The sequence below is a fragment of the Ovis canadensis genome, chromosome 21 (genome assembly GCF_042477335.2).
Source record: "Ovis canadensis isolate MfBH-ARS-UI-01 breed Bighorn chromosome 21, ARS-UI_OviCan_v2, whole genome shotgun sequence".
Taxonomy (NCBI): domain Eukaryota; kingdom Metazoa; phylum Chordata; class Mammalia; order Artiodactyla; family Bovidae; genus Ovis; species Ovis canadensis.
Genome location: NC_091265.1, coordinates 60,832,995 through 60,858,442, shown reverse-complemented (window position 1 = coordinate 60,858,442; position 25,448 = coordinate 60,832,995). Strand labels below are relative to the sequence as shown.

The 25,448-nt window shown below is 55.2% G+C and overlaps 2 protein-coding genes across 4 annotated transcripts; one reads left to right on the top strand and one right to left on the bottom strand.

The window, feature by feature from the left end:
* The first annotated feature begins 6,751 nt into the window (after positions 1–6,751).
* On the top strand, positions 6,752–12,715 carry CTSF (cathepsin F). 2 transcript variants are annotated; one of them, XM_069566341.1, is made up of 14 exons: positions 6,752–7,140; positions 7,350–7,448; positions 7,736–7,820; positions 7,912–7,973; positions 8,104–8,179; positions 9,563–9,673; positions 9,794–9,939; positions 10,028–10,124; positions 10,204–10,284; positions 11,098–11,217; positions 11,306–11,370; positions 11,633–11,723; positions 12,069–12,127; positions 12,206–12,715. In XM_069566341.1, the coding sequence occupies exons 1-14, from the start codon at positions 6,928–6,930 to the stop codon at positions 12,278–12,280; spliced, it is 1,380 nt and encodes a 459-aa protein (XP_069422442.1). In that variant the 5' UTR covers positions 6,752–6,927; the 3' UTR covers positions 12,281–12,715. The 2 variants fall into 2 exon arrangements, with proteins under 2 accessions (XP_069422442.1, XP_069422441.1); XM_069566340.1 differs by having other exon boundaries at positions 6,759–7,140; positions 9,560–9,673.
* Positions 12,716–12,859: 144 nt separating this feature from the next.
* On the bottom strand, positions 12,860–25,311 carry ACTN3 (actinin alpha 3). 2 transcript variants are annotated; one of them, XM_069566336.1, is made up of 21 exons: positions 24,472–25,311; positions 20,833–20,947; positions 20,538–20,657; positions 20,148–20,234; positions 19,981–20,068; positions 19,445–19,523; positions 19,282–19,363; positions 18,511–18,596; positions 18,117–18,209; positions 17,449–17,679; positions 17,179–17,326; positions 16,610–16,760; positions 15,970–16,078; positions 15,735–15,875; positions 15,292–15,474; positions 14,707–14,841; positions 14,432–14,611; positions 14,024–14,170; positions 13,862–13,927; positions 13,228–13,386; positions 12,860–13,142 (listed from the first exon to the last, which is right to left on the bottom strand). In XM_069566336.1, exons 1-21 carry the CDS (start codon positions 24,619–24,621, stop codon positions 12,984–12,986), a joined length of 2,709 nt encoding a protein of 902 aa, XP_069422437.1. In that variant the 5' UTR covers positions 24,622–25,311; the 3' UTR covers positions 12,860–12,983. The 2 variants fall into 2 exon arrangements, with proteins under 2 accessions (XP_069422437.1, XP_069422436.1); XM_069566335.1 differs by having other exon boundaries at positions 13,862–14,170; positions 24,472–24,696.
* Positions 25,312–25,448: the final 137 nt, after the last annotated feature.

The following is a 25,448-nucleotide window of genomic DNA, read 5'->3' as shown; positions in this document are numbered from 1 at the left end:
AGTTTGTTTTCCAAGTTCTCCATCTCTTCTTTCTTTTTATATATTCTTTCTCAAGCCTTTCTCAAGCATAGTAGAAACACTTGTATACATGTATGCAAAAAATATATGTATAATATATATATTAGAAAACTTACCAATTTTTGACAAACTAAAAAATTTATGACATTTTTATTCCACTTGTTTGACTTAGTATGAATAGAATGCTAGATTTCTAATTAAAAAAAGATATGCAACAAGCAACAAAGATTTATTGTATAACATAGGGAACTATAGTCAATATCTTATAATAAACTATAATGAAAAATAATTGGAAAAATAATATATTGTATATGTATAACTCAATCACACACAAAAAAATTCTACTTTTTGAAATTTAGTAATGTCTATCTTTCTGCCAGCTTTTCTAAATGTCCTATGGATATCTAATAACAATGCATGAGATACAAATTTTTAAATATATTTCTGTAGGATATAAGCTTAATATAAATTAATATAAATAGAGATCTATTATATTTAAATTGTTAAGGACATCATTCAATATGCTCCTATTTTTATTTTTCTGTACTTGATAAAATATTCTCAGAGAAATGTTAATATGTCTATGATTATATATGCATTTCTTCTGATTTTTGCTTTATGTATCTTTGTTTCTTTGTTGTTAAATGTCTAAGTGAAAGTTGCTCAGTCATGTCTGACTCTTTGTGACCCCATGGACTAGTCCATGGAATTTTCCAGGGTAGAATACTGGAGTGAGTAGCTGTTCCCTTCTCCAGGGGATCTTCCCAATCCAGGAATCAAACCCAGGTCTCCTGCATTCCAGGCGGAGTCTTTACCAGCTGACCTACTAGGGAGGCCCTGGTTTTGATGGTTTATGATGTCTATCTTTTTTGTGAATTGTACTTTTTATCATTAAAAATATTCATCTTTACATCATTTAAAAACAAATAAGTTAATAAATTAAAAAAAAAAGACTCACAGGGGCTCCCCTGGTGTCTCACTGGTAAAGAATCTGCCTGCCAGTGCAGGAGATTCGTGTTCGATCCCTCTTGCAGGAAGATCCCACATGCCTTGGAGCAATTACGCCAGTGGGCCACAGCTACTGAGCCCACATGTGGCAACTCCCGAAGCCTACTCACCCTAAAGTTCGTGCCCCACAGTAAGAGAAGCCACTGAAATAAGAAGACCTCGCATGGCAAGCAGAGAGTAGCCCCTACTTGCTGCAACTAGATAAAAGCCCACAGGCAACGAAGACCCAGCACAATCAAAAAAAAAAAAAACACAACCTTCTCAAAAAGGCTCAGAGAGGTAATTTTCTCATAGTCACACAGCCAATTTGAAGTGGCCAAGCCAGAATTAAAAGCTGGTCAGTCAGTCTGAACCAAAAATCTATGATTTTGCCCTCTTTTCTCCTGACTGTCTCCTACCTCTCAGGCTTGGGGAAACAGGTCTTATGAAACTAAAGTATTTCACTTACTGGGTAAAATTTTGATAAGTTGCCCATCATTCCTGAAGGTCAGGAGGTGAATTGGTGATTTCTGGAAATGATTCAGATCATACAGTTGTTAACTACCATTTTCCTAAATCAGGTGAAATTCCCAGAAAGAAATCCTGCTGTTTGCCTCACCTTGTCCTAGAAAGTCCAGTTCCATCCCACCATGTCCTGGCTGTTGGGGCATCCCCCGGACACTTTCATTTCTGGGCAGCATTTTTCAGTGTAAACGCAGACTTTCTCAGACCCTAGTGGCAGAAGAAGGTAACATCAACCCCTTATCCTGGGACTTCGGGATGAGCGGCCATCCACTGAAAATTCGGGTCTTTAAAGACGTGCTGCGGGAATGCTCTGGCAGTCCAGTGTTGGGACTCCGTGCTTTCACTGCCATGGTTCAGTCCCTGGTTGGGAAACAAAGATCCTGCAAGCTACACAGTGTGGCCAAAAAAAAAAAAAAAAAGTGCTACAAATTTTGCACGCCATTCCTTATATCTGGGGGTGTTTCAATAGAAAATAAAATAAACTTCATCTCAGTGTAGACATTGACATAAAAGGGCATACTTTTCAAGCAAAAGTGTTCCAAAGATTCACCCACATATCTCAAGATCCTTACCTAGACCTGCTGAAGCAGAAGAAGGGACCGTGCATGGTCAGCTACCCGCCACCTCTCACTCTAGACCCTGGGCCACTGGTGATCGATCACTTTAGTTCATGAGTGTGCCTGGAGGAACAACACTGTTTATCCTGACTTTCAGTGGCACCCCTCTTATACTCCAGGGTCTGCAGAGGCCATTTGAGAAACAGAATCTCTGTCTCTATTAGAACTGGATTCAAATCCTGTTTCCAACTTCACCCTTTCTGCAACTTGGGCAAGTGACTGAATCTCTTATTTTGTTTTAAATTAATTTGGCTGCACTGGGTCTTAGCACGTGGTATCTTTGTTGTTGTTGTTGTTTTAAGATTTACTTATTTATTTATTTTTCACTTTTGGCTCCATGACCCCTGCATTGAGAGTCCACAGTCTTAGCCACTGGACCACCAGGGAAGTCCTTGAATCTTTTGTTGTCTTAGTTTCCTTATCTGCATCATAGCTGTGGGGTGGTTTTGTGGGGTGGTTGTGGGGTTCAGTGGGCTGATACATGTACATGTGCTGCAAATGCTGAGTGCCTAGCATGTAGATATGCTGTGCTGACCTCAGTCACTTCAGTTGTGTCCGACTCTTTGTGACACTATGGACTGAAGCCCACAAGGCTCCTCTGTCCATGAGATACTCCAGGCAAGAATACTGGAGTGGGGTGCCATGCCCTCCTCCAGGAGATCTTCCCAACCCAGGGATCGAACCTGGATCTCTTAAGTCTCCTGTATTGCAGGCGGATTCTTTACCACTGAGCCACCAGGGAAGCCCAAGCATGTATTATTTTTACTGTTGCTAATATTTTGAGGTACTGGGAGCACACCTGGGGAACACTTGTGGCAGACAGACTCCTAAGGGGACCCCCATGACCCCCGCCTCCTGATGTCCACATCTTTGTGTACTCTCCTTCCCACCCCTTGTGTACGGGAGAGACCCATGACTTGCTTCTAACCAACAGAATTCAGCAGAGGTGATGGGTACATGTGATTACATGTGTGACTCTATTAGACAAGATTTTAATAGCCTCGCTTTCCTTCACCTGCTTTGGGGAAGCAAGCAACCATGGTGGGAAGATCCACATGGTGAGGAGCTAAGGGTGGCAGACAGCCATCAGCCAGGAAACAGCTGAGGCACCGGACTGAGGTCCCATGAGGGGCTGACCGCTACCAACAGCCACATTGGGGCAGGAGATTGATGGGTCCCAGGGCAGACAGTTGAAGTTTAGTTTCTATGGACTGATATTCCAAGATGAAAACAGCAGGACAATTGGGGGAGGAGGTCGGGCTCTGCCCAGACAGAAGATAAGAGACTCCATATTTCTCATCCTTGAAGTCAGGAGACCTCTCCGACTACACATGTGCAGAAAGACTCCTTGGAGGTCAAAAGGGAAGTGATGTCAAGTGATGCTAACTACCCATAGACCTCCTGGGTAGAATTCATCTTGGCTAAGAGATGTGTATGCACACATGGGGGGATCCTGAGTTATACCAAATATGGACTCTGAACCAGGTAAATAAAAATGACTGGCCAAAGGAAACGTGGAAGAAATGCCCCATAAAGCTACCACCAGGGCACGACTCTGTCTTTCTCTTGAGTCCATCCATGTGTCTATCCACATGTACTACTTACTACATACTCTCTTTCCTCCTAATGAACACTTTACTTGTTTCACTACTTTCTGTCTTTATGGGAATTCTTTTCTGCAAAGCCAAAGGGCCAGGGCCTTGTCACTGACCACTGATCTGGTGGCTGGGATTTGGTGCTCTCATCACCCCTACCCAACCTCAGTCTCTGGCCAGGAACTGAAGCCTTACTTCAAATCGCTGCAGGCCAAGGCTACCCAAGATCAACATGAGCTTGGAAGCAGATCCTTCCTCAGTCCAGCCTTCAATGAGACTGCAGCCCTAACCATTCATTTCGTGGCAATGTTCCACACAGCAGTAGAGAACTACCACCCCTCTCCTTTCAAGTTCTTCATTCCTATAATTCTCCCCTTTCTGTCTTGAATCATCAATATCTCCCTTCCTATTTCATCAAGTCATAAGCATGCTCTAGGGTCTCTCATCTTAAAAAATGCTTTTCTTTTTTTACTGTGCCCTGTGGCATGCAGGGTCTTGGTTCCCTGATCACAGATAGCACTTGTGTTGCCTGCAGTGGAAGTGCAGGGTCTTAACCACTGGTCAGCCAGGGAAGTCCCCCAAATACTCTAGAGATGTCCCATGCCCCCCCCAGTACTGTATTTCTCTACAGTAATACTTTTTCCATGGCAAAACTTATTGAAATCTTGTCTCCATTCATTGCCCATATTTCTCATATTCTCTATTCTTCTTCTTCTTCTTTTTTTTTTTTTTTTGCTGCACAATATGGCTTATAGGATCCTAGTTCCCCTAACAGAAATTGAATCCGGGCCTCTGAGTGGAAGCTCAGAGTCTCAACCACTGGATTACTAGGGAAGTCTCAACCCCTAGACTACTAGGGAAGTCTCAACCCGACACTCTTTTAAAAACTTTGTGTTTTAAGTTTAGTTATTTACTTCATTGTTGGGTGTGTTGAGTCTTCATTGCTGTGCAGGGACTGTCTCTAGCTGCAGTTCTTGAGCTTCTTATTGTACTGACTTCTCTTGCTGTGGAGCACGGGCTCCAGGACACACAGACTTCAGTAGCTGTGGCGCCAGACTTGGTTGCTCCTTTGCATGTGGAGTCTTCCTGGACCAGGGATCGAAACTGTGTCCCCTGCATTGGCACACAGATTCTTAACCACTGGACGGTCAGGGAAGTCCCCAGTCAAGCACTCTTAATGAGGTCCCCAGTGACTTACCTGTTGCCCAATCCCCTCATCTTGTCCTCTCCATGGCATTCAACGCAACCAGCCACTTCCTCTTTCTTGAAACCCACTCTCTTCCTCTACTTTCCTGACATCATTCTTTCTTCATCTTCCTCCTCACGCAGTGTCCATTTCTTCCCAGTCTCCTCTGCTGTCTCCCTCTTTTCAGCTCAGCTTCAGGAGGCCCAGGTTTGATCCCTGGGTCTGGAAGATACCCTGGAGAAGGAAATGGCAACCCACTCCAGTGTTACCTTGCCTGGAAAATTCCAGGGACAGCGGAGCCTGGCGGGCTATGTCCATGGGGTCGTAAAGAGTCAGACACGACTGAGTGACTAACACTTTCACTTTTTCTGAATGTCGACACATCCCTGCTTCACTTTCCTCATGTGTAATCATATAGCTTCTCTCTTGAAGGTTGCTGTGGGAATTGCCTGAGATGCCAAGCATGTAGCTTAAAAACAATTCCTCCTTTCCCTCCATGAATTACAAGTATGCTGTCTTCCCTTATTCTGATGAGATGAGCCACCCTTTCCTCCAGACACTTGTCAGGTGTCTCCAGGGACTAAGAAACAGACTCTGGGGAAGATGACTGTTTCCCACGAGGGTGAACTATGACACCAATCTCTGGAAACTCAGATCTAAGAAAAGTCTCACTGCTTCTGCTGGGCCTAAGAAATTCCTGTTTTTAATTCATTCAGCTTTAGATCTTTCAGAAGGAGGAAGTTCACGGAGCTAGGAGTCTAGGAGTACAGAGACAGTGGCATAGAGCTTAGTCAGGGGTAATGGGCGTGGGTCAGGAAAACCTCCCTGAGAAGTCGTCATCTAAACTGAGAGCAGCAAGGTGTCTAGGAGTTTGAGCAGTGTGAAGGTTCCAGGGTGTGCAAGAGCTTGAATTTCTGCAAATAGAGTGTCACTGGAGTGTCAAGTGCACAGCACAAGATAAGGTCTAAGGCCTGACTGGAGCTTGAAGGGCATTGGAAGTGAAAGTGTTAGTCGCTCAGTCATGTCCCACTCTTTGCAACCCCATGGACTGTAGCCCTCCAGGTTCCTCTGTCCGTGGGATTTCCCAGACAACAAAATTGGAGTGGGTTGCCAAAAACTCTCTTCTCTGTTTCCTCTCCCACAGCTGGTAACACCTTGGAGGAAAATTCCTTTTTCTCATCTGTCTCTCCGCTAAGCTGTGAGCTGCTAGCAGGCAGCATTATGCCCAGCGTATCTGCTCATGCTTCTGTTGCTACTCCCTGGAACACAGCGGTGAAAGCTTGAAGGAATGAAAGAATGGTCCCAACCCTGTGCACTGTTTACATGCTTGTATCTGATCTACGCAACAGCCTGTGACACTGCCAGTCCAGGGAATATCAGCTGCCATTCTGCTGATGAGGAGAGGGGCCTCAAAGAGGTGATGGAGCTGTGAGCTCAAGCTCTGAAGTCCACTCCCTGCGTTCAAGTCCAGCCCTCTCACTTAGCAGATGTTTGACAAGCCACTTAGTCTCTCTAAACCTATATTTCCTCAATTACTAGATGGGGATAATAACATTTATTACTTCACAGGATTGCTACAAAGATTAAAGGGAGAGGGCATATATATATATGCAACATATAATAAGTATGCAATAAGTGGTAGTTGTTTTAATTCTCTGGCCAGTATCGTTTCCTCTCCTCAAACAGCAGTTCCCAGACCTAAGAAGATCACTTCAAGGTCGGGGATCGGGCCACGTCTCCCCAGATCACGCTGGTTTTGCAACACTGCCTACGGTCGAAACTGAGTCCCGCCCGCAGGTCTTGCACAGCCAGCGCACCCACGTGCCTGGCGTAAATAAGCGAGCGCGCAGGCGCCCCCGGCCGGCGCCCATTGGCCGGCGCCCCGCGGCCCCGGAGCTTGGGGAGGACTAGGGCCCCCCAGCCGCGGGCTGCTCCGCCCCGTCGGTTGGTCAGCGCGTCCGTCCGTGCGTGAGTCCGGGCCGCCAGCTTCGCCCTCGCCATGGGACCCTGGCTGCAGCTGCTGTTGCTGCTGGGGCTGCTCCTGGCCGCCGCTCCGGCCTCCAGCAAGCCCCCGGCGGCCGGCGCGCAGGCCTGGGAGCTGGCGTCCCCGGAGCTGCGGGAGCCCGCCCGCTTCGCCTTGGAGATGTACAACCGCGGCCGGGCTGCCGGGACGCGGGCCGCGCTGGGGGCCGTGCGCGGTCGCGTCCGCCGGGTGAGGACGCGCTTGGGGCGGGGCTCCTGGGTCCGCGGTGAGCGGGGCTCTAGTCCGAGGGTTGGGAACTTTGGGCCTGACGTGGGGCGGGGACGTTGGACTTGTAGTGATGGGGAAGGGGGAAGAGGGCGCGGTGGGGCTGCGGGCCCCATGAAGGCTGCGCAGAGAAGAGGGTGGCCGTGCCGCCACTCACCCGCCCTTCGGTCCAGGCGGGCCGGGGATCCCTGTACTCGCTGAAGGCGACCCTGGTGGAGCCGCCCTGCAACGACCCCACGGTGTGTCAGCTCCCGGTGTCCAAGAAGACCCTGGTGAGTGATGGGGCTCCTGCGGTTCCTTTGCCCCCAGATCGAGTCTGGCTGTAGTTGGGACGATCTGTCAAGTCAAGGGGGCGGGATCTGAGGCCGCATCTACCCCACCCTGTCACTACCCAGGCCTGGAAAGGTGAAGGGAGGGGGCCTGGATGCTCGCTCCCGGATGGTGCCTCGCTTTCCACTGTGGGTGAGATTGCCTTCGAGATTGCCTCCAGCTCCATCTTGCCAAAGGCCTTGCCCTCCTCGCAGCCCCCTGACTGGCTTCCTCCTTCCTCTTCCTGCAGCTCTGCAGCTTCGAAGTCCTAGACGAGCTAGGAAAACACATGCTACTGAGGCGGGACTGTGGCCCAGTTGATACCAAGACTACAGGTGCTGGGAGGGCCCAGGGGTGCTGGGATGGTTCAGATCAGACTTCACTCAGGGTTCAGTCCTGCTTCTCCTCTCTTCCAACTCTCTCCAGATGACAAAAATGAGACTTTCAGTTCATTCCTTCCACTGCTGAACAAGGATCCCCTCCCCCAGGTGAGGAGCCTTGTCTGTCTGGGGAACTGGCTGCGCCTTTCCTTCACTCTCTTCCTCCACCCTGGCCCGGGGCTCCCACGTGTGTCTGAGAAGGACTGCTTGTAAAGACTCCCTCTCTCTGCCTTTCCAGGACTTTTCTGTGAAGATGGCTTCGATCTTCAAGGACTTTGTCACCACCTATAACCGGACATATGATTCGCAGGAAGGTGAGGACCTAGCCTTGGCTGGATGTGTCCTGATCAGATCAGGACCTCCCCTCCAACTTGGCACCTTAGTGTTGGAGTAAGGGAAAGGGCAGTTCAGTTCAGTTCAGTTCAGTCACTCAGTCGTGTCCGACTCTTTGCGACCCCATGAATCACAGCACGCCAGGCCTCCCTGTCCATCACCAACTCCCCGAGTTCACTCAGACTCACATCCATCGAGTCAGTGATGCCATCCAGCCATCTCATCCTCTGTCGTCCCCTTCTCCTCCTGCCCCCAATCCCTCCCAGCATCAGAGTCTTTTCCAATGAGTCAACTCTTCACATGAGGTGGCCAAAGTACTGGAGTTTCAGCTTTAGCATCATTCCTTCCAGAGAAATCCCAGGGCTGATCTCCTTCAGAATGAACTGGTTGGATCTCCTTGCAGTCCAAGGGACTCTCAGGAGTCTTCTCCAACACCACAGTTCAAAAGCATCAATTCTTCGGCACTCAGCCTTCTTCACAGTCCAACTCTCACATCCATACATGACCACAGGAAAAACCGTAGCCTTGACTAGACGGCCCCTAAATCCCCCCATGTTCTTGTTTAGCCTCCCAGGACTTGGCAGTCACCTCAGGGAGCTGGCGCTTCTCCCATCTGATTTTCCTAGTCAGAAACCATAGATCTCCATCATTCTGGGTGGAGTGGGATGGGGCAAAGGCCATATTTTCTCTGCTGGAGGACCCCTGGCTTGGTAGCCTTTTCCCATGACCTTCTGTCTTTGGAGCCCATTTTGGTTCTCCTTTCATATCTGGGGAGTCATCACCCCATTTTGGCCTCACTCTTATCACTTGCAGATCTGGTCCTGACACCCACTCCAGGGTACTGACTTTCTCTCTTTTTTAAAAAATATTTAGTTTTATTTATTTAATAATAGATAAACATTATATAGGTAATAAAATATAATAATACTATATTATTAACATATAATATATTGGTAATATAATAAATATTTATAATAAGAATTATAAATATTTAAAAATAAATACTTGTTTATAAATAAAATTAAATATTAAATTATAGTGTTTAAATATAATAATTTAACTATTATTATAAATAATAAAGACTTGGCTGCACCAGGTCTTAGTTGCAACATGCAGGATCTTTCAAGTGTGGAATATGGGATTTAGTTCCCTGACCAGGGATTGAATTCAGGCCTCCTTCTTGGGAGCGTGGCATCTTGGCCACTAGACCACAGGGATGTCCCTTGCCCTTCTTGAAATAAGCTTCAGACCTGTTCCAGGGTCCACTGTTCCCCATGGAAACCTCTGCCTCTTATCCCCAAGCACCTCTCCTTTATGATCTGCCTGGGGCCCAAGCCTGACTTCTGCTTATTGTTTCTCAGAAGCCAGTTGGCGCATGTCCGTCTTTGCCAATAATATGGTGCGAGCGCAGAAGATCCAGGCCCTGGACCGTGGCACAGCTCAGTATGGGGTCACCAAGTTCAGTGACCTGACAGGTAGGGGTGGTAGCCAGAGCCCTCATGATGCCTGGAAGAGACAGGGCCTGCTCCCAAGGCCCCTGGGTAGGACTGGCTTCGAATACTCTTTTCCTACCCCCCGCCCACCTCTATCCACAGAGGAGGAGTTCCGTACCATCTACCTGAATCCCCTCCTGAAAGATGCACCTGGCAGGAACATGCGCCTGGCCCAGCCTGTCACAGATGTTCCTCCGCCTCAGTGGGACTGGAGGAATAAGGGGGCTGTCACCGATGTCAAGGACCAGGTCGGACCCCAAAGAAGCGAGGGTGGGACGTGTGGGCTGCACCGGCCTTCAGAAGGGACCCAGCCCTGACTCTGCCCGTCTCTTGCAGGGTATGTGCGGCTCTTGCTGGGCCTTCTCAGTCACAGGCAACGTGGAAGGCCAGTGGTTCCTCAAACGAGGGACCCTGCTCTCCCTCTCTGAGCAGGGTGAGCATCCTGCTGTGCCCCCCTGTCCCCAGCCCAGCCCCTCCGGAGGGCTCCTCGGGACCAGCCTTCTGTCTCCTAGAGCTCTTGGACTGTGACAAGACTGACAAGGCCTGCCTGGGAGGCTTGCCCTCCAACGCCTACTCGGCCATAAGGACTCTGGGTATGCATTCACGGGGCTTCAGGAGGGGCGGCAGGAGCACAGCTCCCTCCCCCGCAAGTCACTTTGTGAGGGAGGGAGACGGGAGCATGGCAGTCCTGTGAACTGGGTTCAAGTCTTAATGCTGACCCCTAACTGGCTGAAGACCTTGGGCAGGTCAGCTCTTTCAGAGCCTCACTTATCTCACCTGTGAAATGGGCTTCCATGCACCCACTTCGTAGGATTGTCTTGAGGGTCAAGTGAGGGGAATGTGTGTCAAGTTCCTGGTGCGTAGCAGGGGTCTTGCTATTTTCACTGCTCTGAGGCCTGTATTTCTAGTGCTGCTAAACCCAAGAGCAGTACACCGCCCCCTTGAGGGGAGGGAGGTGTTGCCTAACCTGGCAGTTCGGTTGAGCAGTGGGCCGCAGTGGTGGGAAGAGGAGGGCTGAGGGATTGAAGTGGCCGTACAGACTGGCGAGGGAGCCTGGCAGGGGTCTGGGCCAGACTGGGAGCAGACGGTCAGGGCAGGACAAGAAAGCCAAGATCAGGAGTCCTAGAAACGCTGTGGGGAGTCAGGACTCAGATTGGGAGCTGGGTTCCCTCTCTGCCACACATCTCACTGGAGGCTGCCCCATGCCTTTGGGCCTCAGCTGAGCCATCTCGAGAAAGAGGCCCTCTTCAGAGAGGATGGCCTGTGGCCTGGGGTAGATGGAGAACACAAGGCCTTGTGTATGAGGGGCTCAGCACAGCCCCTGGCCGGGAGGAGACAAGTACGGTGAGTAGAGCCCACCTTTCCTCTAACTTCTGATCTGCTGGCCCCCCTCCGCACAATCCCAGGAGGGCTGGAGACAGAGGATGACTACAGCTACCGAGGCCACTTGCAGACCTGCAGCTTCTCTGCAGAGAAGGCCAAAGTCTACATCAACGACTCAGTGGAGCTGAGCAAGAATGAGCAAAGTGAGGAAGGGCAGGGGGGCTGAGGGGAGGCCTGGGTCGGGAGGCTGGGGCCTGGATGTCCCCTGATACTGGCCCTCCCCTGTCTCAGAGCTGGCGGCCTGGCTGGCCAAGAAGGGCCCCATCTCCGTTGCCATCAACGCCTTTGGCATGCAGGTAGGGCCCCAGCCTCGTTGCTCCGGCTCTGGCTCTCACTGACTCCTCCCCCACTTCTTGGTGGCCCCTAATTTTTTTTTTTCAATGATTTTATTTATTTTTGGCTGTGCTGGGTCTTCGTCGCTGTGTAGGTTTTTCTCTAGTCGCAGCGCGCAGACTTCCCGTTGCGGTGGCCTCTCTTGTTGCGGAGCATGGGCTCTAGGCGCTCGGGCTGCAGTAGTTGCAGCACGTTGGCCCCCCTGCTCTTACTCTCCCCCCTCAGTTCTACCGCCACGGGATCTCCCACCCCCTGCGCCCCCTCTGCAGCCCTTGGCTCATCGACCACGCCGTGCTGCTCGTGGGCTATGGCAACCGTGAGTTCCGCTCACCCCGGGTCACAACGTCTCAGGAACCTTGTCCTACCCCCCGTCTCGGGCTGTGGGCCAGGCAGGATCACCCATCCTCTCTGTGAATGGGAGAGCCAAGGGGGTGGGAGGTGTGAGCAATTGTGGATGGATGGGCATCTTCCCCAAGCCCCAGAGCCGCTCCCGGTTTCTGGGAGTGTGGTAGGTGGGCCTGTCTTGCTTTCTGCTCTTCCCCGAGTACCTGTCGCCCAGTAGGCCCACATCAGACAGTGAAGAGTGCCTAGTGCCTGGGGCCCTGGCTGGAGACTCGGGGCTCCCTGACTCTCCCTGCATTCCGCACTGCCCCACCCCCAGGCTCTGCCACTCCCTTCTGGGCCATCAAGAACAGCTGGGGCACCAACTGGGGTGAGGAGGTGAGTCTTGCCTGCTCTGCCCCCAGCCCTCCAGCCCCCGTCCTGCCCTGGTGCCCTCACCAACGCCTCTCCCGCCAGGGTTACTACTACTTGCACCGTGGCTCCGGGGCCTGTGGCGTGAACATCATGGCCAGCTCAGCAGTGATAAACTGAGGCACACCAGCACAGGATCTGGTGCGGACCAGAACGGCCCCTCCCCAGGAGGCACAGCTGGCCGAGGGATGGGCACTGGGGACCCCAGGGTGAGCAAAGGCCACAGGGACACAGGCCCTCCCCCCACTCCCACCCTGAAGTTCCCCAACAGCACCTTTGTTGAATGGTGGTAGCTAGGAGGACTGGGGTGAAGGACAATGTCTTGGCAGCCGAAGCTGGGGCAAGAACCTTGGGCTCAGGCAAGGAGCAGGTGGGACGAACACACTCTGGTCTTAAAGCCAGCTCTGTCCTCAGTAGGCTCTGTCTTCCTGCCCTGGTTTTCCTCTGAAGCTGTAAATTTTCTGGTTCCCCTGGATTGGGGGACCATGTTGCCTTCCACATCTAGAGAAACTGTTGTCACCAACCTTTCCTAACACAATAAAGAGGTGTCCTGGACCCCAGTGTGGTGTGAATGCTCAGACCCTGAGGGCCAGGAGGGGTGCTGGGGAACCCCTGGAAAGTCAACGTGGGGCAGCTGATCCTGCCAAAAAACCTGCGGGCCCAAGCTTCTGCCTTAGGAATCAACTGGAGATGAAGAGGGGCCCAGGATGGATCTTTATTGAGAAACACTCGGCTCTGTGGCCTTGGCTCCATGGGATGGGTGGGATCAGCCGGAGGGAGCACCCTCTCTCTGGACTTGAGTAGGGATGCTTGGGGGTTAAGGTCAGAGGTCACTCTCCCCGTAGAGGGCACTGGAGAAGGCCACGTAGTCCAGGGCTCCAGCTGGAGCCCCGGCCCCCTTGTAGGGCGCCATGCGGCGGATGCAGTACTCGGCCTGCTCTGCCGGGAGTTCCCGCCGCAGCTCCTCGGCGGTGATGTAGTTCTGGGGGAGAAGAGGGTTTGAGGGCTCCCAGGTCTTGGTCCCCCCACCCACCCACTAGCTCCCCCCACCCCCACCAGGGACTCACCTTGTCTCCCGCCAGGATCTTGAACGAGGCCACAACCTGCTCAGCCGTGTCCGTCTCAGCTGTCTCTCGGGTCATAAAGTCGATGAAGGCCTGGAAGGTCACGACCCCAGCTGCGTTGGGGTCCACCATGGTCATGATGCGAGCGAACTCCACTTCCCCCTGCAGGGTTAGAGGCCGGGCACCATGCCCAGGGGATGCTTAAGCCAGGAGGGTTCCTGGTATCCCCCTGGCTTGATGACCCCTGTGACAAGGCGGCCCCCTTTCTCTGTAGACGGTCCACTGCAGCTTTAGCTCCGGCTCTGGGAAATCCTTTCCACTTGGCTGAACTCTGCTTCCTGCCCGTGGCAATGCCCTGCTCCTGCTGGTCCTGACCTCTTCCCCACGCCCCTGTAGTGCTCTCTCCCTGAGGTGGACATGTTGCAAGCTCAGGCTCTGGAGTCACAGAGAACTAGCTCCAAATTAATCTACCTCTTGGAACTTTTGTTAGCTACCCACCTAGGAAATGGGGTAATTCTCCCCAGCCTCAGGAGGTGGGGAGGAAATGAAGGTGTGAATGTGGGAGGGACACTGTGGGTGATCAGTATGTAGGAGGGGCCACGGAGGGGACCCTTGGACAGGGCTGGAGGACACCCACCAGGTCGTAGCCCATGGAGATGAGGCAGGCCCGGAAGTCATCAGGCTCCATCATGCCGTTCCGCTTCTGTAGTTGGGGAGCAGATGTCAGGCTCTGGCCCTGATCCCCGCCCCCAAGCCAGCCCCCAAGTTCACCACCCCACAGGGCGAGGCCCCTGCTGACCCGGTCAAAGTGGTTGAAGGATGCCCGGAACTCGTTGAGCTGCTCCTGACTCAGGCCCTTGGCGTCTCGGGTCAGTACCTGGTTCTCCACCTCGTTGATGGTGCGGGCGATGGAGGTGAGCAGCTGCTCCCAGCCCACGCGGATGTGCTGTGGAAGCAGGAGACAGGCCGGGCCAGTGGGCGGCCAGTGCCTGGCCACGAGCTCTGGCTCTACCCCCAATTCACCGTCTGACCCCGGGAAAATCCTCCCCCTTGCTGGACCCCATCGGGAGGTTCCACTGAGTGACATCCAGTGGCCCTCCCTGCCATAAAGTTTGATGATTTATTATGTATTGATCAACCAGCCACGGCCGCCCCAGGCTTCCCCACAGCACCGCCTTCCCCTCGGTCCTAAGCGGTGTGGTCCCACCTCCATGCTGTAGACAGTGTGCTTGTTGTCAAACACCAGACTCTCCTGCAGCAGCTGGTGGTCTCCCTCCAGCCGGTCGATGTTGCTCTTGTAGTTGATGATATTCTGCTCCTGCTGCCGCAGGCCCGCCATCTGCTCCTCCAGGGAGCCGGCCATCCCTGCGGCCAGGCGCCCCACTTCCTATAGGGGGACCAGCCAGGATGAGGGCTTCCAGCCCCCGGTGGCCCAGCCCCCGGCCCCCCTCTCCCAGGTTGGCTCCCTGATCCAAGCCTTACCTCCACTTTCCCCTGGATCCAGGGCCCGATGGCGTTGGCCTGGGCTGCAAACTGCCGCCGGAGCCTCTCGTTCATCTGCTGCCGTGTCAGCTCCTCCTGCAGCATCTGGTCACGGCTGGGTACCAGCTTTCGGACCTGGAGGGAGGGTGGTGGTGTCAGGGGCAGCTCGGGAGTGAGAGGAGGGCTCCAGCCCCTCACGGGGCTCCTTACTCTGAGCCAAGGGCTCTGGGGAGGGGGCAAGCTCTGAGCAGGTCACTCAGCCTCTCTCTGCTCATTTCCTGGCTGTAAATGAGGGCCCATGCCGACACTCTTAACAAACTTAGATTGTTCTGTACAACAATCTGGCCCCCACACCAGATCTAATTCTGCTTCCATCAGGCGTGACAGGAAAATGTTGTTATGGCCATTTTACAGAGAGGGCCAATCAGGCAAGGGGACCTGTCCAACGCCACGTAGAGTCTGTGGCAGACCACAGATCCGGAGGCGGGCTTGATTCTCTGTGTCTCGGGACACCTGAGATCTCAGGATGGTTTAGAAGGCGTCTGCGCAGGAGGGAGGCGGGGAAAGGCCGCCAGCGGCACTGACCGTGTCCCACTTGGTGTTGATGTCCTGCGGGGTGAGGGCGATGTAGGGGTTGGTGGAGCTGGGCCGCAGTCCGTACGTTTGGCAGATCTTCTGGATCTCACCCTGGATGCCCAGGATGGCACCCCTCTCTCGGTCAGCCTCGGGCAGTGTTGCCTTGAACTGGTCGTGTGCTGTCACCAAGCTCTGGGGACGACAGGCAGGAAGCATCAGCCAGCGCCCCTACCTCCCACAGGCAACAAACGACGGCCAGGGGCTCTGGGCCATTCACCGGAGCCAGGGCAGCACTGGCCAGAGAACCCAGGCCTCCAGACTCCTGGCACTCTAGAACTGGGCTTCTCTTCCGGCCCCCTATTCCCCAGGAGCCCAAAGGGGTGGCCGACAGAAGACAGGCCACTTCCTTGTCGTTCCATCCAACTCTGCACACCTGGAGCCCCCGCACCCACCTGGGTCTCCTCCACCGAGTGCACCAGCCACACATCCTGCAGGTCCTCCACGGCGCCGTCCAGCCAGTTGTTGAAGGGCGCTGCCCGCCGGGCAAACTCCAGCTGTAGCTGATCAATGGTTTCCAGGAGCTTCTCCATCCGCTGCAGGCCACAGGGATAGCCAGTCAGTAGCTGGCCCAGCAGGCCCCTCACCCTCCTCCGCGTCCAGCCTTCACCCCTGGGTCCCCAGCTTCACCTCCAGCGCATCCCGCCTCTTCTGGGTCAGCGTGCCCAGGTTGTCCCACTGGTCGCAGATGGCCTGGCAGCGGCTGTTCACCGAGGCTGCCTCGTGGTAGTCCAGCTCACTGAGGATGGGAAGGGGGGTGTCCGCGAAGCCAGATTCCAGCCCAGATTTCTGCCTGACTGTCCCTCAGGGGGCTGGACTCTGGGCCCAGGGGTGGTGAAGGCATAAAGGAGCCAGGGTAGATGGGGGTGAAACAGGGCCTTCCTAGAGCGGGGCCTTCTCAGTGCGTTCCTAGAGGGGGGTCCTCAGCTCCAGTCCCTGGAAAAGTTTGGGAGGAGGGGCGGGGCTTGGAGTTTCCGGGACAGGTTTACAGGAGGTGGCAGGAGGCCAAAGCTGTGGTGAGGGCCTGGCCGGCCCAAAACTGCAAGGAGACGCCAGCTTAGGGGACAGGGTTACAGGAGGAGGGCAGAGCAAGTGGTGCTGGGAAGGACAGGGGTACCAAGGTGAGGTTATTAAAGAGTGAAAGGTCTGGAGGGCTTTGGGAGCAGGGGCGGGGCTCGAGGCCGAGGGGCGGGGCCCGAGGCCGAGGGGCGGGGCCAGGTGGGGGTGTCGTTCTCTGCCCTGGGGTGGGCCCAGCAGACTCCATGCCTACTTGAGCTCCTGCGCCAGCGCAGCGATGTGCTCCACGCGGTCCTGGTGCGCCGCCAGGTCGCTCTCGAAGGCCTCGTGGCGCCGCAGCAAGGCCCGTACCTCCTGCAGCGAAGCCGTCTCGTAGTCCCTCTGGCTCAGCATCTCCTCCTTTCCTGCATGGAGAGAAGCCCGGCTTGCATCACCCAGGGGCGGCTACGCAGGAGCAGGGGGTCTGAGTCCCGTGTGTGACACTGGAGATTCCCCATCAGTGAACGTAGGTGATCACTCCTGCCCAGCCTACACCTAGGGGTCTGCTCTGAGACGCCAGTGAGATAAAGTGAAGGGAAGCTCCTTTTCCAGGGCATGGCTCCTGAGTGATGTCAGGGTCCCCGAGCTTACATGATCTGGAGTGGCCCTTGGTTCCCTTCCGGTATTATTTGATTGCAAATACCAGAAGGGACTAGAAAACAGGTCTCCAGCTTCCTTGCAGAACCCCTACCCTGACCCGTGCCTTCTACCAGGACCCCGTCCCCCTCCCACCAGGCTCCCTGCAATCTGCACGGAACATATTCAGGCGCCAGAGCCACCTACCCCGGGTCCAGGCTTCATGCAGGGAGGCCTTCTGCTGGAACTTCTCCGCCAGGTGCTGCAGCCGCTGTAGGCGCCGGATCTCGGAGAGCAGCCAGTCCTCATAGCCCTTCTCTGCCTGCTCCAGGCCCCGCCATGCGTTGGCGATGTCCTGTGGGCCAAGCAGAGAGAGGCGCCCTCCATCATGGTTCACCCATTATACAGATGGGAACAGAGAGTCCAAGGGGATGTGGGCAGGGCCGGGGGTCCCCCTCTGCCCCCTGCCTGGCTCACCGAGACCAGCTTGCCCTCAGACGGCATGAAGGCCGGCCGGTGGCTCAGGCGCAGCTTGGTCTGCAGCGTGTTGAAGTTAATCTCCAGCTGGCACTTCTCCTGCACGCGGGGTGGCTTGTGCAGGCGCCGGTAGTCCCGGAAGTCCTCCAGCTTGCGCTGCATGGCGCTCATGCTGGGCTCGCCCACACGGTTCTCCAGCCACGGCACGGTCCGGCGGATCCATTCCAGCAGCTGCAGGGTCCAGGCAGGGGCAGAGCACAGAGGGCTGAGCAGGCCTGCTCACCTTGCCTACCTGTCTCCAGCCACGCTCAGGCTGTGGCCAACAGGCTGGGCCTTGAGCAGAGGGGGTCCCCACTAGTCAGCAAAGGAGCAGGATGGTTACATTCTGAGTCCAGGGACCAGCATAGTTGGCCCAGAGCAAAGGGCCGTGAGACTGTCTAGAGATGAGTGACTGAATGGATGAATGAGTGGATGGCAGGAGCCTGGATGGGCAGAAGAGGGCAGGAGGTGGGTAAAGATGGCAGGAGGAGGTTGGAGGAGGCCAAGGCTACTCTGAGGAGAGGTGGGCTCTGCAGTCCAGGCCGGGGCTCAGCTGGGATGGGAGGAACAGCAGGGCCGGGATGGGGGAGCAAGGGAGGGGAGGGGGAGGCCTTTGGCCCCAGTCTTACCTCACTGGCCAGCTTCTCGTATTCCTCCATCAGCTTCTCGTTTTCCTGGTTCACGGCCAGCACTTTGCAGATCCTGTTGGCGGCTGTCTCTGCCTTTGGTGGGAGTGGGCAGAAAGGCTGGTGTTAGAGCAGGACACCCCCGACCCAGACTCCCTCTGCAATCCCTAAACCCTGTGTCCATGCAAACCGAGCGGATGAGGGCCGTGTGCCTTGTAGGGTGAGGAGGGAGCTTCCAGGCCAGAGGCCTCTGCGCCTAAGTGCCCAGGGGTCAAGTATGTGCAGCTGGGACAGTGGTGCCTCGGTGGGGCCTGGCACCTCCAAATGTTGAGGGGCTGCCCACTGTAGACACCTGGGCCACACGCCCAGCCCAAGTGGCAACCGTTGAGCCTCTTACCTGCTCCGCCCCAGCGAAGGCGTGGTAGAAGCAGGAAACGTAGGTCATGATGGCCTTCTCATCAGGCTTTGGGGTATTCACGATGTCTGGGGAATGGCAGCCAGGTGTCAGTTGGGCAAAGCCAGGGGTGGGGAGTGGGCTCATGCCCAGGCAGAGAGCTCCCTCGGGATGGGAAGGGGCAGAGACATCTAGTCATGGCCACCAGGGCCCAGCGACCTCCCCCTCAGTGGGGTGAGGACAGTATCAAGGCGTGGCTGAGTGAGCAGACCCTGTAGCCCTCAAGAACCGTCAGTGCCCACTGCCTGCCGTCTCTAAACAGGCCATGCCTCTGGCTGGCTGGCTGGCTGGCTTCCCTCCAAGTTTAGATCCAGGGTACAGGCACAGTGAGTACCCAGAAAAGGCTTGCTGGTTTAACTACTAAAGCCTTTATGGGCACAGGGACAGGAGGCAGGACTCCCCCTAGAGGAGCTCCCAGGATGAGTGACTATCATGCCACCAAGCGACCCAGGTTAACTGGGATGTGAGGCTGGAGCCATTACATAAGGGCCAAGGCGGGAGGGGCTGGTTCCACTGGATGAGAGGGACAGGGGGCCAGATAAGGGCTCCTGGAGAAGGGGGCCTGTTGGCGGGAAGAGTTCTGCCCAGGGAGCAGGGGGAGGGGTGGGGCAGAGCATCCCGGGAGGAGGGAGGAGCAGGGACAAAGGGGCGGAGGTGGGACAGTGCTGCCTGGTGTGGAAGCAGAGTCCTCACCCGGGCGAGGCTTACTCTCACCTTCTGCATCCAGCATCTTAGGGATGTCCAGGTACTTCTCAGCCACTTCAAAGGCAGTGTTCAAGTTGCCGATGGGGTCGTCCTAGGTGGTGTGAGGGGAGAGAGGTGAAAGGTCATCTGGGACAGAGACTGGGGAGTCCCGGCTGGGACTGGGGGGGCCTACCTTGCGCAGTTTGGCGTAGTCAATGAGGTCGGGGCGGTGTCGGTGGATGAGAGCACAGAGGGCCAGCCCATCCTTCCAGCTGGACAGAGAGAAGGGGGGTCAGGCCTGGGTTCAGGCTGGGGCCCTGCCCTACCCTGGTCCCAGGAGCCCTCCTATCTGGATGGCCTCATCTGTGAAATGGAGTCAGGTTCTAATTCCTTGCTTGGCATTTAAGGCCCTGATTACCAGCCATGGACCATTTCCTCCAAGCTCATCATGATTCCCTTACCCTGGGCTTACGCTACACCACTTTCTAGGGTTTTTTGGCCTCTGGCTCTTCGCTCACAAGGCTCCCTCTGGCTGGAACACCCTTCCTGGGATGTCTCCGGTGCTCCCTTCTCCAGGAATTCCCCCTCACCCTCCTGGACTCAGTTCAGCATTGACTGAGTCCTGTCATTTTCAGACCTGCTGCAGGAACTTGGCTGTGACCGCTCCCCGCCCTGGCTGTCCCGGCCCAGACCCCAGCAGAGGCCCCGCATGCTGACTGGAGGATGCACCTGGTGTGGAAATTCTGCACATTGACGTTGCGGTACGGTGCCGTCTTCCGCTGACACCACAGGAGCAAGCCTTCCTTGGCCGAGGTTTCTGGGCAGGGATGGGGGTGAGTGTTGGTTGGGGAGGGGTCGGGGCCAGCCCACATCCTCCCCACCTCCCCACCACTCACCTTCCACGGAGATGTCCTGGATGGCGAAGCGAAGGATGATGGTCCAGATCATGCCCAGGGTCATCTTCTGGTTCCCGTCGACAATCTCTGCAGGGTGGGGGGCGGTGGGGACATGTTCCACCTGACCACCAGGCCTCAGCCCCCCTCCCCCTTGCCCTGCCCTCTGGCCCCTTGTCTGCATTCCAAGGCTGGCACCGGCTAGGTAGATGCTCAATCATTTGACTTCAAAAGGATTCACTGAACACCTCCTGGGTGCCAGGGCCTGTGTGAGCATCGTGGGTACCTTTGCTCCTTACAGTTGCTCCCGTGAGGTGCAGATGGTTGTCCCTGTGGTTGAAATGAGGAACCGCGCCCCCAGCCCCACCTGGCCACCTCCTGCCACCTCCTCACCTTCAGCACCGATGGACACCAGCTTCACCCCCTTGCTGGCAATGAAATCCAAGGCTTTGTTGACATTGGCGATCTTGTGGAAGCGCATTTTGCCTTTGTCTGGTCTGGGCAGCCTCTCTCCTGGGTGTGAGAGGAGAGGTCAAGGGTCAAAAGTCACGAGAGGAAGCTGAAGACACGGTCCTCAAACTTCCCCCTCCCTCAGCACGTCCCCTCCAGCACTCGGCTGGCACTGCTCCCCCAGCTCTCTGGGTTCCCCTAGGTCCTGGGGTCCCTGTGCACTGATTTGCACCCTCACCTGAAATGACCTCCAGGAGCAACATGAGTTTGAGGCCATTGCGGAAATCCTCCTCGATGTTCTCGATCTGGGTGCCAGCCTTGCGCAGGTGCGAGTTGCACCAGGCAGTGAAGGTCTGGGGGCAGAGGACAGTGCTCAGACCCTAGTGCTGAGGACAGGGCTCTGGCTCCTCGGTCAGGGTAGATCTCAGAGCCCGAGGCCCTGGATGCAAGTTCCGGCTCAGCCACTCACTTGCTGTGCATCTGGGGCCAGCCCCTGTCCTTCTCTGAGCTTTAATTCTCCTGAAAATGGGGAGGAATGGGGTCTGGGTCCCATTCAGATCCCAGTGTGGGGATCTGAACAACAGCTTTGGCCAGTCTCCAGCCAGTGTGGGGGCCCCTGAGACACCAGGGACACTGCCTTACTAAAATCTGAAACATTCCAGATCGCAGCACAGGTGGCTTGGAGGGTTTTGTCTGAGGAACTGTGCATCTGTGTTATTATCATCTCAGCCCCACCGACCTCCTAAGGCTATTGTGAACTGGCCCCCAAGTGGACCATGAGGCTGCCGGAGCTTTGCAGGCCCTTGAAGAACAGTGGGACACTGAGGCGCAGCCTGACCTAGTTTCTGGAGGAGACTGCCTGCCCTCTCCAACCAGGGCATGCTTCAGCCTCAGCCTCTGTCTGAGATGGGAGGGATGATATAGGCTGTGTGCCTTTGGAGGATGGCAGTGATTTAGAGCCTGGTGTGCAAGTTTCTACAACCTCCCAATGCCTCAGGCCCCGGATTCTGCCCTCAGCTGGCAGTCCTTGGTAGAATCTATACTCGGACTCCCACCGCAGCTGAGCTACTGTGACCTGGGATGTGCCCCTCGCCGTCTCCTGGGCTCAGTCTCTCTGTTTGTACAGTTATAGTTCAGAGTCAATGATGTCTCAGGTTCTTCCTCCCCTGATCTTGCAGGATCCTGGAATTCAAAGGATTTCCCCCTCCCATGCCCCCCAAAGCAGACACCCCAAGGAAGTTATTTGGAATTCTTTCCCTCAGGTGTATAAATGGGGGCTGAGCACTGATGCTGCCCTGAGCACAGGGGAGTGCTGTTGGATTCTCTGTAGATCCTTCCTGCTCTGGAGTCTCAGATGCTCTGGGTCCAGATAGGGCAGGGGGAAAGGCAGGTCTGGGCGAGGCCTCCATAGTGGAGGAAGCAGATTCCCTCATAGGACAAACATGACTTTTAATAAGATTTGGTTCCTACCCTAAAGGAACTCACAGGCAATCAAAGAGTCCTGTGGGCCTGCGAAGTACTAGGAGAGAGTGTTTTTGCTTGGAGAATCCCAGGGACGGGGGAGCCTAGTGGCTACCGTTTATGGGGTCGCACAGAGTTGGACACGACTGAAGCGACTTAGCAGCAGCATTGAGGAGCTTAGGGGAGGTGTTCTTCAAACCTCTTGGGGAAAGTGAGTAACAGATCAGAACTGTGATGGAAGAGCAGGAGTTACTCAGGCAGGGAAGGACGGGCAAGGGCATTCCAGGCAGGGACAGCCGCAAGGGCTTGGTGATGAGAAACAGTTGCTAGGATTGTGGGGCTACAGCTATCTGGGCACCGCTCTGGGAATGGTGGGGTATAAGTGGTGAGAGGCGGGCCGGAGGGGCAGCAGAGGCCAGGTCATGCACGATCTTGAGTGCTAAGCCAGGGAGTGTGAACTTGATCCTGAAGGCAACAGGGAGGGAGAGGGGCAGAACTGTGTTTTAGAAAGTTCATTCTGGTTGCAGAGAATGGCTTGGCAGAGCAGAAGGGAGAAGTGAGGAGGTGGCGACTAAGACCAGGGTGAGGGAGGGGTCAGTGAGTGGGACGGGTCAGGAGTGAGGGGGTGAGATGGAAACATTTGTCCTTGCTAGACTCTCAGCTCTCTGAAGCAGGGGCTTTATTTCATCCCCTGCTGAATTTCTGATACCTGACACAGTGCCTGGCACATACCAGGACCTCCCTAGGAAATATTAAACAATTGTTTTCAAATGAGGTTGAATAAAGAGGACTCTGGTGTCAGATGGGAGAAGGCAGGAGTGCTCTAAGATACGGAGAAAAGCAGGGATGGGGAGGGGCTAAAGTTGAGCACAGAGATGTTCATTACATTGTAATAAACACTGCCGGATAAGAAACAACCGGATTATCCAACTTCAGGGAACACCAATGAATTTACAGAGCGTCTACAGGGGTGCAATCACTGAGTAAGTGGATGAAGTGGGTGGCTGTAAGTTGGGTTGGAAGGATGTTCTTGATACTTTGATGAAAGCAAGGTACAGACTAGCCTGCGTCTTATGAGGGGCCTGTGAACCTGGATCTGGGAGAGGCCTGGGTGGGTGGGGGTGGGGTGGGGAGAGGAGCTGCAGAGCAGGTGGCAGCGGGAGCCAGGGGCAGGGATGACATCACTGGGAGACTGCTGGACCCGAGGACCACAGCCCTGCTTAGAGACAGGTGCAAAAGCCTGGGGGGAGGCAGATCACCCAGCACACCCTAGCCGAGTCAGCTGAGCCTCCCAGCCCCTGGGGTCACCTCCTGTCATCTAACTCAGCGGAAGTGATCTGATTCTAAATCCGGGATTCTCTAAATCTTGCAAATTCCACCAAGCACCCCTGTTCCCGGCCCTTTCCTGGGGTCACACACCGTTCGCAAGTGATGAGTCTAATGACCTCACAGTGCCCCCCTACCCCCAGCCTGCCACTCCCCAGCGTTTCCTCACTCCAGGCCCAGATCACTTTCTCTTCTGGGTCCCCAGGTGTCCTGCCCCCTCCATCTGGGAGAGTCTAGGAGTGAAAATAGATCTGGGAGGGGAGGTGTGAGTGCCCTACAAGGCTGGACCTGGGCAGCAGATGCCCTTTCAGCTCCTCCAAGGCGCTGCCTCAGCACAAAGTGTCCATCTGGCCTGAGAGTCAGGTTACCTACCGCAAAAGGGAACCCAGGGCTCCCCTCCTTCCCGACCTTGTGGCCTTTTCAGCAGATTCAGGGCCCCTGGGGTGGCGAGGGGTATCTTGGGAAAGAATGGGGGAGGGACAAGCAATGGGCAAAGACCCCCAGGTTGCCTAGGGAAGGGGACTGTTTTCTAACAGTATATGATGTGGGTCCTACCTCAGCCTCAGTTTCCTTACTTGACAATTGGGATAGAGTGACCATGGACATCATGCTGGACAGAATATAGGGAGGGTGGGTAGGAAGTCTGGGATGGTTGCTACTTCCCCCATACTCTTAAGTCCACTAGTTGCCTAGCTGCATGTCCTCAGGTGGGGTCTGGGAATATTTCAGAAAATGGGGGTGATGTGCGAAGAACGATTGGTTTTTCCCAACCCCACCTCACCCAAACTTGGATCTCCAGGGCTTTACCCAAACCATATTCTTTAGCAAAAATGGGCCCAGGTGAATGAACTCCTGGGGCGGGGGGTGGGGATCCCAGAAATCTTTCTTGTCATCCTAAACCCCTCATGAGGGGCCCGAGCCCTCTCGTCGGGCTCTGGTGGACAGCAGAGGATTGATGGCCAGAGCCTGGGCTAGGAAGTGGCACTGAGGGTTAAGACAGGCTCTTGCCCATGACCTACTGAGATGCCAAGAACAAAACCCTGGCTTCTCAGGCCTCAGTTGTGCCATCAGGAAATGGGCTAGCACTCACTTTCCGCTGCTGCTTCTCCCAGGCCGGGTCCAACAGCAGGTCGCGGTCCCAGTCCTCCTCCTGTTCCATGTATTCGCCGCCCCCGCGGCCGCCGCCCGCGAAGGGCCCCTCCCCGGTCCCCAGACCCTCGGGCTGCAGAACCATCATCATCTTGTTCGGGATCCTGGCTTCGCTCTGCTCGGCGCGCTCCAGAACACGGGGGCCGCGTTAAGTAGCGCCCTGCCCAGCCCCGGATCGGATTCGCGCTAAATATGGGGGAAGAGGGTGGGGCCGGATGGGGGCGCGGGTGCTCGGGTCGGGACCAGGCAGGAGTTTGGCCTGGGGCTAAGAGACTGCCGAATTTTGAGGCTCTGGGATGGATCCCGTGGCGGAGATCCGGGGTTCGCGTTCTGGCTCCGCCGCTTGGGCGCTGTGTTGACTTTGAGAAAGCCACGGGCCCTTTCTGAGTCTCTTTCCCTATGTGTACAACGAAGAGGACGAGAATAATCGTGGCCGCAGATCGCTCTAGAAGCTGGCTTTTGGACCTCTTCCTGACCCTTTTCCTGAGCCGCGCTGGTGGGAGACAGGGACCACTATTCCCATTTCACAGTCAGAAACACCGAGGCGCCGAGCTGTTTTGAATGTTTTCTGGGGTGATGAAGGGAGACACTCGAGCATGAAGAGGGATTCCAAGCCAGCTGGATGGGCCGAGGCAGGGCTATTAATATCGGGGCTACTGGGGGAAGAGGGGGAATGTGCTGAGCCGGGAATCCCCGACGCCACCAAGGCTGCAACTCAATCCTGGCTTGCTGGCCACCTCTGCCAGCTTGCCCGGTGGCCGCGGGTGGGCGGGGCGTCCGCGGGAGGGGCGGGGCTATAACAGCGTTCCCCTACCCGGCTTCAGCGCCAACGAGATTCCAAGCATCTCTTTGGCTCGTTCGGCCGTCCAATCACATCTCCGTACCTGTGGGCCCGCCCAGTGGACAGGAACGCTCGCG

Coding starts and splice junctions, on each gene's coding strand:
- CTSF (XM_069566340.1), top strand. CDS start 6,928: ATGGGACCCTGGCTGCAGCTGCTGTTGCTGCTGGGGCTGCTCCTGGCC. Junction 8,180..9,559: donor GACATATGATTCGCAGGAAG/GTGAGGACCTAG, acceptor ATTGTTTCTCAG/AAGCCAGTTGGCGCATGTCC. Junction 11,218..11,305: donor GCTGAGCAAGAATGAGCAAA/GTGAGGAAGGGC, acceptor CCCCTGTCTCAG/AGCTGGCGGCCTGGCTGGCC.
- ACTN3 (XM_069566335.1), bottom strand. CDS start 24,621: ATGATGATGGTTCTGCAGCCCGAGGGTCTGGGGACCGGGGAGGGGCCC. Junction 17,680..18,116: donor ACGAGAAGCTGGCCAGTGAG/GTAAGACTGGGG, acceptor TGGACCCTGCAG/CTGCTGGAATGGATCCGCCG. Junction 14,842..15,291: donor TCAACACCAAGTGGGACACG/GTCAGTGCCGCT, acceptor CCCTCCCTCCAG/GTCCGAAAGCTGGTACCCAG.